The following is a 14,409-nucleotide window of genomic DNA, read 5'->3' on the forward strand; positions in this document are numbered from 1 at the left end:
GATTTTTACCGTGGGACCCGAAACACGATTGGGCTAGTTTTGGGAGGTTTTGTTGTGAAAACCTGGCAACCCTGCTTCTAACGGATGCTTCAGTGAGGCGATGACTTTACCAGTGGCGATTGGCTGATATTCTATATATAAAGTCTTATGAAAAATACTTTGAATGTTACATATACCTGCAACATTTCAGCCTTAAATTAATTATATTATATTCACCTGTCTAGTGATGTATATTTATGCTGAAATAGTATAACAGTTTGCTTTTTCAAAACATCTATTGCATATGAGTTGGCTCACGTAAATTATATTTTACACTTTAAGGGAAAGGTGCATTCAAGTCCTCCTGGGAAGCTTAAAGAAAATCCCGAGCTTCCCATTATTTACAACTTTGTGGTGGCGTTCATGTGCATTCAGCTCGTAAATATCTTTTCAACATGACTTGAACGCACCAATAGTGAGCATAGATGCTCCTTGGTTTTCACGGTGCATTGTGGGACTTTTTAGGGAGCGAACGTTTCAGTGCACTGATTGAGTGTGATTGTGACAGCCCGTAAAATCGCTGATCAATACCAGACTACTGAACAGTATATTGACTCCCTAAAATTCTTGTCAGTTGTTTCATTTTCAGAATCCTGTGAGACATTGAAGGATATGGAAAACTGATGAGAAATATCATTATATAAACAATGAGAAAGCCATGTCTGATTTTGAAGTCACTTGGCTCAAGTTGTTTGCTATTTGAATCAAAACAGCAATATTTTTGACAAAAGACAGAGCTTTGGAACCGTACAGTAGTCAGCTATTTCGCAACCCTTCACGTTTAAAAAGACTCCACTGACTCGCTTTTTTTTTCTATGACTTCTGACCTTCAGGTTAATTTAAGGTGCCCATGGGACACTTTAGGTTGTTTTTCAGGTGGGTTATAAAGCTGTACTCCTCATACTTTCTGTTTGTCCAGTTTAACCTCCAACATCTCTTCATACAATGGAGGGAACATTTTTACAACCATATATATCAGCAATTCACAGAACATTAAACCAAAGAAATATATTTCAAAATTTATGAAGAAACAAATTTATGACCTTTGACTTCAAATGCCACTAAAAGGAAATATTTATCTGCCTGTTGATCCTAATGTTTATACACTCAGTCAGAGTCCAGGGTTTGGTGCATGTTGAAAATGGCTAAAATAAACTTCCCAGTCATCATGATGAGACAAGCAGACGTCCTGAAAACTAGAAGAGAAAGAACAGGAGTGATTCAGTTACAGAGGATTTAGTTGAGGTCTCTAGATGGACCATTGAACATTTCATGAGGGCAGTATATGGAAAGGTGGCAGCTTGGTTGATGGGATGGTGATCAGCGGGAATCCTGACTTGGTTACAGGATTATAAACGACAGGAGCGAGGGATGCAAGGCTGAAGGATGAGCGGAAAAACCTTTAACAGATGAATCCCACATTCACTTGAGCAGGTCTTCTTTCTGTCCATAAAAACATGTCATTACTTGAAATAAACATTAATTGAAATAAAATAAAATATATGTGTATATATATATATATAAAACTCTAGAAATTTCTCGTTTTTGTTTAGTTTAACAATAGGGTAAGCAAATTGTTTTTTAAACACTTTTTGCTATACTGGTTGAAACTCTTTTCACATCCTGATAGCCATCAATAATAGAAGTGGTATAAATATAAAACAAAATGTACATATATCTTTTGTGGAAGTTTTAGGACCAAAAAATGTTTGTCCAGCCAAAAAAAATCATCCAATGCCTGTCAGCATATGTATTTCCATACCACCACACACTCTTAAAAAAATAAAAAATGCAGAGTTGTAGACAGACAGTCACCGAGCACCACAAACAAACCAACTTTTACATTTTCTCCTGATCCAAAACAACAAGCTTATGCTGCATTCACATCATCGTAACCGAAATTACGAGATGGCAACCCGTGACGTTCTATCCAGACGCTGTTCACGTCCTCAAATTCTGTCCGGAGCTGTTCACGTCCTCAGAATTACACTTTTCTATGTCAACACTATTAATGCTGAAATGAATCTGCATCAGTCAGGGGGTAGAAGTCAGAGCTCTGAATATATAGACATATTAAAAAAAAAAAAAAAAAAAATTACAAGAACACACAACAATCTTATTAAAACTGACTAAAATTAAGGAAATATAAAAAATAAAATCTAATTCAAAATATGAACAAAAATATGAAATATAATAGTATGTCAATGATACTCAGATAAGAATGCACATCACACTTTCTAATGTGCAAAATGGAGCCTACAGCACATACTGACATGAAAACCAGTATGCATGAGACTTGAAAAAATCACCATGGGCATTAAGCCAACATTTAAGTGATTTTTGAGGAACACGGACTGAGCACTACAACAAACTTGTAGCCAATCAGCAGCAGAGGTTGTATATGGCCATGAAAGGCCTGAAAACAGACGCAGAGGTTGCATTGTTTCTCCTCCATACGTGAGTAACATTGGTTTTGTTGTGTCACAAAACCAAGATATGCTGTTGTTATAATGTTAGGTATAGTAACAGGACAGTTTTGAGTGTCACTGTTTGTCTGGAATGCGACTGACAACCAACTCTTCCTTGTGTATACTCTTGTGTACTGTATGATCACTTTTTGTTCTTCCTTGTCGTTCTTTCGTCATCTTTGCTTTATTTTTAACAAAGCATTATTTTGCTTTGCTTCAGCTATAATAAAGAGACATCCACTCTTGCATTTCCTGTTCATGCATTTTGGGGGGCGGCGCAATGAAGGGAGGGGTGTGCTTGTTTGGGTTGATTTCAAATATCAATAGTGTTTCTCAGAAACCACTTACTGCCCCTTTATATCATATATTCATTATGCCTTTATAATGCAGTTCTTTTGAGTACTTGAATCTGGTCGTTCTGCAAATAAATATTTATGTTTGGTGACAGCTACATTTTATAACTGACTGTTTTTCCAGGCAACCTATTTCCTATGAGTGATAGTTTTATGTCTTTCTTTTCTTCTCATAATAAATGAAATTCACATGGAGACCTTGATCATTCAGTGTTTGTTTGCTGATAATGACTGGTTTCCTGCACATTATTCCTTACCGTGTAATTTACAGGCGGGTTAAAGGATTAGTCCACCTTCAAATTAAATTTTCCTGATAATTTACTCACCCCCATGCCATTCAAGATGTTCATGTCTTTCTTTCTTCAGTCGAAAAGAAATTAAGGTTTTTGATGAAAACATTACAGGATTTTTCTCCTTATAGTGGACTTCAATGGCCTCCAAATGGTTGAAGGTCAAAATTACAGTTTCAGTGCAGCTTCAAAGGGCTTTAAATGATACCAGACGAGGAATAATGGTCTTATCTAGAGAAAGGATCGGTCATTTTCGAAAAAATACAACTGTATATGCTTTATAAACACAAATGATTGCCTTACACATGCTTCCGCCAAAACCACACTTTTGTATTCTTCAAAAAGTCCTAAGCCTTCCCTATTCTACTTACAGAAAAAAAACGGAACTGGCGCCGTGTTCGTTCCATAAGTAGAATAGGGAAGGTGTAGGACATACAGCGTAAGCTTTTTGAAGAATGTCCAAGGTAATGGGATGTGATCGAGCCACACAGAACCTGAAATCTTTTCCCAAGATGGTTTTCATGACATGAAGCCCTGAGGGTGAGAAGGTCAAAATGTGCCCTGCTTTTTTTCTCTCTCCGTTTGCAGTTTCCTCCGCTACAGGTGCAGTTGATCAATCTTAAACTGACCTTGACTGCAAACCAGACTTCAATCAAACATCCATGTCTCTGGATACATTAGTCATTGCTTTGCTGCTGCACGTGATGGAGCAGGAAGCATTAATCTTTCCCAGTTAAGTGTTTACCTACTGTCATGAAGACTTCAAACACCATGACACAGGTCACACCTGCCATTTGTCCTGAAGTTTAGAGATCACCAGAGGTCAAATTTACTTCCGAATGGTGTGCACACAGGATGCTGCCGTTTTACTCAGTATTAGGCCTACATGTTTTCAAGACAACATGTCCTCCAACCAATATGCCCATTTAGGTCGTTTGTCACTTCCCTGAAATACGACCCATAGGAGCATTTACTAAAGTTGCGCCCCTATCGACAACAGGACACTTTCATTTTAATGCATTGTTCCCTTTTATCTGCGACATGTTATGGGTTTCGCGTAGCTCAATTGGCAGAGCATTGCAATATACAACAATAAGCAATCATGTGATCATGCAATTGTGGGTTCGATCCCAGGGAACGCATGTGCTCATAAAGTGTATATGCATTATAAATCACTAAGGGTAGGTTTAGGGTTGGGGTAGGTGTGGTCGTTAATTAAAAAAATAAAATAAAAATTTGCTAAATGGAAATAGGACAAATGGTGGGTAAGGGAACATGTAAAAAGTCCACACATTGCATTTAAATGAACACGCATTTTGATTGGTAACGACGGCCATACGTCATTTCATGACGACAGACGTAACACGTCATTATTTTACGCCAGCTAGAGGGCGCATGACTTTAAAACGTAAATATAGGTCATAATAAGGTACTTGAAAAAACGACCTATAGGGTCGTTTTTTGGAGGAGGACAGTCTCTTTCAAAGCCATCTTCATCATCATGGGTTGAAAACATACCTTGGGGGTTTAAAGTCAAAATACTTATATTTTGCTTTTTTTTTTTTTTTAAATACTTTAGATTACACATTATGTACTCAGCATAATAATTTTAGTCCAAATTTTAATTTAAAAAGGAAGCTGCATTTCAGTATTTATTACATCATCCTTTTTCATTAAAGTACACGCTGTAACCTTTGGCATTTTGTGGAAGAACATTGTTATGGTGGTGCTTCGGCTCTGCGTGACAAATAAACTATGCCACTCCCACACCATACATGTGTCAGCTTTTCTGTATTTATGGATATGATGAGTCACGAGACGTGCATGGGCGAGTGAGGTATATATGCAATTTTTTCCCACGAAAACTTCTTTCTTGCCTTTTGTGATACTAATGAAATTTTTCGAACAATAAAAAATGTAGGGCAGGACTTGATTTTGTCCATCGGGAATTGATTGGATGGTTGTGGTTTGCTATTGCTGTGATCTCATGTGAGTGACAGGTTGTCCCTCCCTTGGGCAAATAAACACATTAATTGGAGAAGAGATGTCAGAGCAAGAGGGATGGGAAGTTTTGATTAAAGATTACGAGAGCACATGAATTTTAAAAAAATTGATGCCTCATTTTGGACCCCACTGAATAAGGCAAAATGATATGAAAAACAGAGCTTTCCAATGAATCTTTGTTTTGTCAGATGTTAACACTAGCTGGCAAAAGCCTATTTTTTCACCTCATCCTTCAAACAGACCTAAACAATGTTTGTGAAACCCTTAGATCACCTGCTGCTGTCTAGTCAACAAGGCAATAAACACGTTTTCCCTAAACAGGAACTGTGCGTACAATTATTCCACCAGATCCGTAAAGTGCTACACCACAAAAAAAGTCCTGCTGAAGATAAGGAGGAAAGCACCAGATGTTTGTGGAGGCCTCCTGATGGGTCAAGATGCTGCTGTCGATTATGACCTTTTAAACTGGATTCCTGCACTTTATAGGACACTTTATGGCCGTACCATTAATGATCACTTTCTCACATGTGAACTTACAGGTCCATTAGAACATACAGTGGGTACGGAAAGTATTCAGACCCCTTAAATTTTTCACTCATTGTTATATTGCAGCCATTTGCTAAAATCATAAATCATTTAAGTTCATTTTTTTTCCTCATTAATGTACGCACAGCACCTCATATTGACAGAAAAACACAGAATTGTTGACATTTTTGCAGATTTATTAAAAAAGAAAAACTGAAATATCACATGGTCCTAAGTATTCAGACCCTTTGCTGTGACACTCATATATTTAACTCAGGTGCTGTCCATTTCTTCTGATCATCCTTGAGATGGTTCTACACCTTCATTTGAGTCCAGCTGTGTTTGATTATAATGATTGGACTTGATTAGGAAAGCCACACACCTGTCTATATAAGACCTTACAGCTCACAGTGCATGTCAGAGCAAATGAGAATCATGAGGTCAAAGGAACTGCCTGAAGAACTCAGAGACAGAATTGTGGCAAGGCACAGATCTGGCCAAGGTTACAAAAAAAATTTCTGCTGCACTTAAGGTTCCTAAGAGCACAGTGGCCTCCATAATCCTTAAATGGAAGACATTTGGGACGACCAGAATGCTTCCTAGAGCTGGCCGTCCGGCCAAACTGAGCAATCGGGGGAGAAGAGCCTTGGTGAGAGAGGTAAAGAAGAACCCAAAGATCACTGTGGCTGAGCTCCAGAGATGCAGTCGGGAGATGGGAGAAAGTTGTAGAAAGTCAACCATCACTGCAGCCCTCCACCAGTCGGGGCTTTATGGCAGAGTGGCCCGACGGAAGCCTCTTCTCAGTGCAAGACACAAAAACACCTTCAGGTGTTTTTGCTAAAAAACACCTGAAGGACTCCAAGATGGTGAGAAATAAAATTCTCTGGTCTGATGAGACCAAGATAGAATTTTTTGGCCTTAATTCTAAGCGGTATGTGTGGAGAAAACCAGGCACTGCTCATCACCTGTCCAATACAGTCCCAATAGTGAAGCATGGTGGTGGCAGCATCATGCTGTGGGGGTGTTTTTCAGCTGCAGGAACAGGACGACTGGTTGCTATTGAGGGAAAGATGAATGCGGCCAAGTACAGGGATATCCTGGACGAAAACCTTCTCCAGAGTGCTCAGGACCTCAGACTGGGCCGAAGGTTTACCTTCCAACAAGACAATGACCCTAAGCACACAGCTAAATTAACGAAGGAGTGGCTTCACAATGACTCTGTGACTGTTCTTGAATGGCCCAGCCAGAGCCCTGACTTAAATGGCTGTCCACCAACGTTTACCATCCAACCTGACAGAACTGGAGAGGATCTGCAAGGAGGAATGGCAGAGGATCCCCAAATCCAGGTGTGAAAAACTTGTTGCATCTTTCCCAAAAAGACTCATGGCTGTATTAGATCAAAAGGGTGCTTCTACTAAATACTGAACAAAGGGTCTGAATACTTAGGACCATGTGATATTTCAGTTTTTCTTTTTTAATAAATCTGCAAAAATGTCAACAATTCTGTGTTTTTCTGTCAATATGGGGTGCTGTGTGTACATTAATGAGGGAAAAAAATGAACTTAAATGATTTTAGCAAATGGCTGCAATATAACAAAGAGTGAAAAATTTAGGGGGTCTGAATACTTTCCGTACCCACTGTATGAGACTCTATAGTCTCTATGTTTAATTGAATTGACATTTAATTTGTTTATTTATATTTATACATATATACAATATTGTTCAAAAGTTTGGGTTCAGTACTTTTATACTTTTAATATCTTTATTCATTTAATTTAATTGATAGAAATTGTCAGCAAAGACGTTTATAATGTTCCTAAAATGTGTATTTCAAATAAATGCTGTTCTTACGAACTTTCTATTCATCAAAATATCCTGATTAAAAAAGTAGGGCTGCGACAATAAATCAATGCATCGTGAATCGAGAAATTATTCTGGATCAATTTTGAGTTGTTTTTAACAGCAGATGAATGAATGAATGAGGCATTTATATAGCACTTTCATTTGTACTACTGTGGCACTGCATGCTTTAGAAACAGATGTACTCTGCTTGCTTCCAGTTTCTTACACTAACCACTTGAACCTTCTATAAAATAATCATTCATAAAGCTCGAAAAGGTTGAAGTGAATTACAAGGGGGTTTGCAGCAGGCTATTTACTTTAATTTTGCATCATAAAAGCATTCTGAGGTGCAAGTACATTCTCTCAGACTCGGCCGAATGCACGAGCGCTCTTCTTCGTGAGCATTTGAGTGTTCAGTTAAAAGCTAGCCTAGAGGACCTTCTGCTGATAAAAACTAAGTTCAGAATCGATTCGAGAGAGAACCGCTGTGCATTCATAAAATCTCAGAATCAATCCACGAATCGAGATGAATATTATTATTGTATTTTTATTCCACAAAAATATAAAGCAGCACAACAGTTTTCAACAGTGAAAATAGTAAATGTTTCTTGAGCAGCAAATCAGCATATTAGAATGATTTCTGAAGGATCATGTGACACTGAAGACTGGAGTATTGATGCAGTTACACACACACTCAAACACAAAATTACATCACATCATTTTTTAAAAATACCCACAAGGCATTTAGAAAATTTATTATACAGATCGCCAGACAGCCCATAGTTTTGGTTGTCTGACAATTATTAATGTTTACAGGATGTTTCTGTCTTGTATCCCCCTCTAGACAGACATCCGACAACATGTTTACACATTGTGAACTCGAAAAGCATCAGACAAAAGCATTTCCACACGATTAAGAGTTGAGGAATGTTGTTGTGTATAATTGAGGGTCATCAAGGTGCCTGTTTCTCGCCGTCTTTCTTTGTTTTCCATGGATGCCACTCCTTGATCTTTATGGGCACGCACCCGAAAGCCCAGCAGGCGCTGGGACACGCGGCCCATGTTTTGATGTGGTTGGGACATAGACAGTTTGCAAGAGCTCCTGAATACCGGAGATGTTTTCCCTAGCCATTTGACTCGGTGCTCTGTCGCATTCTCTCAGCAGTTGTTTGCATCCCAATCATCCCGTGCAACCAGGAATTCAAACCTGAGGTGCTTTTAAAAATTCTTTCCCTTCGCAATGCTCCAAACTAATTTGAGTGCATCCAGCAAGCAAATCCACTGTAAATGGAATAGTTGTAAAACCCAACTATTTTTCAGTTTGAAATTTGAGGCTAGCAGACATATAATATATATATAATTATAGTCAAGGATACTAACTTTAAAATGTTTGCTTTATAGCCCTTTAAATGTTTTTTTTTTTTTTTTTTTAAAGCTTAGTGATTATATTTCTGTGTCTGATGAATCTAACATTAGGTTCATATTAGAGATATTGAGCCCATCAAAAAAATCAAGAGACCTAGAACTACTGGCCATCTTGGAGACGTTCAGAAGCAGTTTATTGCTCCTATTCTTATATAAACATTTATGGTATTGTACAAGCATAGCAGTGAGTTACGGTTGTGAGTAAAAAGCATAATGAACACATGCAACCATTTAAAATCTGTAAATATGTTTTTAAAAGAAGTCTCTTGTGCTCACCAAGTCTGCATTTATTTGATAAAAAATAAAAGAAATACTAATATTGTGAAATATTATTACAATTTTAAATAACTGTGTTCTATTTTAATACATTTTCCTGTATTCCTGTGATGATAAAGCTGAATTTTCAGCATCATTACTCCAGTCTTCAATGTCACATGACACATTTTTTTTTTTTCAGGATTCACAAATGAAATGTAGAATTTATTAATTATTACATAATTAAATAATTTAAATAACACTGTGCATTGTGGGAGGTTGTGAGGGCCTGGTTGAGAATACTTTTTTCCCCAAATTAAATGTTCTTGAATCTTCTTTAAGAGTATTAGGAGGCAATACTGCTTTGTGAATCAAATGCATCCATATACACGTGTTACCAATAAAGGCTTCTTTGTCACGAGGGAAAGAGGGACAGGAAGAGAAAGTGAGTGAGCGAGTGAGTGAGTGAATAAATGAGAGAGACAATGCAAGAAACAGCAGTGAAAACACTGCCTGCGAGCCATTAATAATGAGAAACACAAACAGTAGATGATATAACTGTAATACAGAGTTACATCCCCCCTGCGCAGAGGGCAGATGAACAAACAGGAGGTGTCACAGGAACATCCCGAAGATTTATGACTCTGAATTCCCCACGTCTCTATCCTCAGATCTGCTCTGTCCTCATACACACATGCGCACACACACACACACACACACACACACACACACGTTTGCTTCACTATATTATTAGAGACATTGCATAGACTTCCATTGATTTTATATCAGGTTAATGATATCTTGTATCACCTAACCCAAGTCTTACCTCCTAAACCAACCCATCACAAAAATATGTGCAAAACACTATTTAAATAAAAACATGTTCTGGCTGATTTATATATTTATATATTATTTTAACAGGTAAAGACCAGTAAAATGTCCTCACTAGTCGGTTCAAGATATTGGGCCAAAATGCCCTGTAACGTTATGTGTTTTTGTCTCACATTTATATGGTATAGCTGAGCAATATCACACGAGTAACAAGGGCTGATACCGATTTTATACAACAGTTCAACAAATAAGAAGTTAATATTGTGTTATATTTTAGACACAACATTGTATGTTTTTGTTACCTATAAAGCCATAGCAGAACTGTTATGCATCTCCGATCAACACACCAGGGTTTCTGAGTGAATTCGCATTTTGAATGAATCGGTTGTACCAATGATTTAACGGCCCATTCATAAAGAGAGCCATTTACTTCATTCCTGAATGAATCAGCCGTTTGAACGAATCGAATGAATGAATGACTCAATGACTTCCTCATTTAGACATTTATCGCCACCTAATGGAAGTTTCAGTTTCTTATTTAGAGTATCATTTCATTAAAAAAAAATCATATTTCCATATTAATTAAAAATTAAAGGTATGCCTCACTCTAATGGCCGCTGTAAGCTAAAAAGTTTGTGTAACAAATTATGTTGAATCAAATATATTTTCTTTCTAAAGCCACTTTTTGTAATGTCTATTTGAAATTTTTCTAATTTTCTCGCTTTAAATTGTCTTTTGAATGTAATTGCCCAGCCAAATTTGATGTATGATTATTACAGTAATTAATCGCCACATTGTGTAATGAATTAGATAATAAAATGAATCGCTTCACAGCCCTAACTTATTAATTACTATAGCTAATGGTTACTTCATTAAAATCCATCTAGATTTATTACTAATTCAAATTAATACTGGAATGAAAGATAACAGTATACTGTGATTTTTTTTTATAAACAAAGCATTTATTTAAAATACGAAGAGGATGGAGTACATTTTAAACCGTTTAAGACCAGCACATCAGTGCATTCGTTTGAGCCAGAGCCAAACTGAGCTCTGATTGGCTGATTCTGCTTGGAGAGAGAACAGAACTCAGTCTTGGTGTTTTGTGCGCTTGGTCTCCGGTGCATCGTTAAGCTGGGAGAAGTGTTCCGACAAGGCTGCCAGGGCGCGGTACCGATGGGAGATGCTGTTCTTCACTTCTTTAGGGAGCTCAGCATAACTGCCCACAGAAACACAAAACAGAGGAAAGAGAAAAACAAAAGAAGGTTTTAGTGGTTCTAATAATTTAATCTGAAAATTTAACAGCATTCGATTTGAGCTATTGTTGCCATAAATTTAGCCTTATGTTTCCTTATCACTGATTTAAGTTAATGTTTCATTCTTTAAAGATGAATACAGCAATTTTTGCATTCTTGCACTGCGATCACATGAACTGTAGGAAAAACTATTATTAATATTTATACATATTGTTAATCAAAACACATTGGATTTAATCTGAACAATACTGTCATCTAGTGGTGAACCTGAAAAACACCATTTAAAACTCAAATTATCCTCACGTTTTTTCATAACCATCAGGCTGGAAACAAGGATCCCATCCAAAATCCCTTGGACCCCTGGGCTCAACAATACGGCCCTGAAAAATATTATTAGAAATATCTGATGGATGAATTATTGGGTTAACACAGCATAACGCATTCATACACACTACCTTTCAAAAGTTCGGAGTCAGTATTTTTTTTGTCACTTGCTGTGTAAACACACAGACACACACACACACACACAAATCATGGGCATGATTCGAAAGGGCATATATATTCAAATATATATTTCACATAAGAATTGAAAAATTGCATTTTTCATTACAATAAATGTAAAATTTCACTTTTTGAAACTTTTTTCACTTCAGCAATAATCTGCCAAGTGTCGTCTTTTAAAGGCTCCAAAATGCTTCAAATCATTCAAGATTGATGACAGTTTAAGTTGGAAATTTCATTTTCAGGTCCATGCTGAAGTGAATAAATGGATTATAACTACTGCATAAATATAATTTAGAAGCATAAAATAAAAAAATAAAATATTAAATAAAAAACATTATCGAATGAAAATATAGTACAATCATTTCATTGAAATACAAAAAAAAAAATTCTGTCATTTTTGACCGATGCACGAACAGTACCAGAGGGTTAAAACCTCTTGCCGACCCCCAAATTTCGGATGGTAGAGTACATTATAAAACTGTGGTGCTTATGGTGCTCATCTGTCAATGGATTTGGTTTATTTACTGATAGTGATATTGGAGACAGAAAATGATGTGGAAAAGAGAGAGGAAAACAAGAGCCTTAAAGGGTTAGTTCACTCAAAAATGAAAATAACGTAATTTATTACTCACCCTCAATCAGCGGTTCGGAGTGCCAAAGTCACGTGATTTCAGCGGTTTGACACGCGATCCGAATCACAAAAGATTCATAACATTACAAAGCTTCCTGAAGCAGTGTTTTGAAATCGGCCATCACTAAATAAGTCGTTATTTTGTTTTGGCGCACCAAAAATATTCATATATTTATGATATATTACAAATATTTATAATATTATTATTGAACCATTGTACTCACATGAACTGATTTAAATATGTTTTTAGTACATTAATGGATCTTGAGAGAGGAAATGTCATTGCTGGCTATGAAGGCCTCACTGAGACATCGGATTTCAACAAAAATATCTTAATTTGTGTTCAGAAGATGAACGAAGGTCTTACGGGTGTGGAACGGCATGAGGGTAAGTAATAAATGACATTATTTTCATTTTTGGGTGAACTAACCCTTTAAACTTGCACCAAACCTCAATGTAAAACCAGTATATAAACATGCTCACCTCGGTTATTCCTCTGAACAGCTGAACTGGCTCCTCTTTTCCAGCACAGAAAGCAAACGTACACAGAGCCCAGGCTGATTTATCTTCAAAACCTGCCAGCAGTTTGTACAATCCTGCAAACATATAAAAGGAAACAGCTTAATAAATTACATAAATTCAATAGATGTAGCCCAAATCATTGTCAAATTGTCTTACCTTCAGGCTTCAGTTTATCCAAGAACCACTTTCTGTCAAGAGAAGAAAAATATTTACTGTACTGTGCAACAGACCTACACCATATATACCATTTTATATTTACAGCATATAAAGGAACTAGAGGCAGACTCACATATAAGGTCCAGGTAGTCCTCCTAGTGCCCTGAAGCACAGACAGGTGTCCTCCACCAGCACTGGCCCATCCACCTTCACAGAAAACACAAAAATCATGTGTGAGCCGAGGCATCGAACCAGTGAAAGCCAGTGACAAAAGTGTAAAATTTACAAACCTGCCTTGCTGCTTCTTGACACTTCTGGATAGAAATCTCATCTGGTTCTCCCTGATATTCAGGCACTGTAAGCCACAATCGCATTATAAATACAGCAACAGCATGCTTGATAAGTCAATAAAGCATTAGAATAATAACAAATACTTACAGTCAATCTTCTTAGAGATCAGTTTGTAGGGAAATTTGTCACCAAGGATCTGAACTACCTGTTTGAACAGGGAACTATTACAGTAGATTCAATAGGTAAAATCATTTTAATTACAAAAACATGATATTATACCGTGTTTGATGCAGTTTTTCGGTTTTAATACTAACCCCTACTGAGTAACAATGTAATTTAGGCTGAATTTTGACCCATTTTGGTATATTTCTACATAATGATGACATTTATTTTACTGTTTATTTCTAGAAATTTTCAAGATGATTTTTAATCTTCATTTTTGCTAATCTCCCTGAAAATGATAATAAAATAAAGCATTTATTAATGCTTTAATGACTTGCTATAATGTTGACCATGATTTAAACCAATAAACAAGAAATAAAAACTTATTTTTAAACATTCCAGGCCGATTTTTGTAGCCTATTTGTGCGAATAGCTCGAATGTGTGGAGTTGGTTAACTTGAATCTAAAAAAAAATCATATAAACAATAAAATAAACTAACTAACAATGCGGTTTTTTTTAACAGGACTGGATAGCATTTCACTATTGAAGCTGCCATAACATATCTTGCAGTGCTTCGTTGCATGTGAGGAGAGACATTCATGCACTGCAAGACACTTATTCACATTCTGTTTTACATTGTACTTATATTAGATAGTTTGTGGCTGGCTCACTATTTTAAAACAAGCCACACTCTCACCTCTTCCAATTTTTTCGCGTTCCCGGTAACGAATACCAGAGCTCTGCCGGTAGGTACTGCCATGCTTCAGCCTTTTTCCGCCATACAGCAACTCACTGTCGGAATGGTAAAAATATTGGACCTCTGTCAACTTCCACCAATCAGTGAACGCCTACGC

The 14,409-nt window shown here is 36.9% G+C and overlaps 1 protein-coding gene across 1 annotated transcript; it reads right to left on the reverse strand.

The window, feature by feature from the left end:
* Positions 1 to 10,972: 10,972 nt before the first annotated feature.
* Positions 10,973 to 14,403, reverse strand: itpa (inosine triphosphatase (nucleoside triphosphate pyrophosphatase)). Its single transcript, XM_048208586.1, has 8 exons — positions 14,253 to 14,403; positions 13,540 to 13,597; positions 13,392 to 13,456; positions 13,235 to 13,308; positions 13,102 to 13,133; positions 12,907 to 13,019; positions 11,592 to 11,668; positions 10,973 to 11,251 (listed from the first exon to the last, which is right to left on the reverse strand). Exons 1-8 carry the CDS (start codon positions 14,313 to 14,315, stop codon positions 11,122 to 11,124), a joined length of 612 nt encoding a protein of 203 aa, XP_048064543.1. The 5' UTR covers positions 14,316 to 14,403; the 3' UTR covers positions 10,973 to 11,121.
* Between the last annotated feature and the right edge of the window lie 6 nt (positions 14,404 to 14,409).

The sequence above is a fragment of the Megalobrama amblycephala genome, linkage group LG11 (assembly GCF_018812025.1).
Source record: "Megalobrama amblycephala isolate DHTTF-2021 linkage group LG11, ASM1881202v1, whole genome shotgun sequence".
Taxonomy (NCBI): Eukaryota; Metazoa; Chordata; class Actinopteri; order Cypriniformes; family Xenocyprididae; genus Megalobrama; species Megalobrama amblycephala.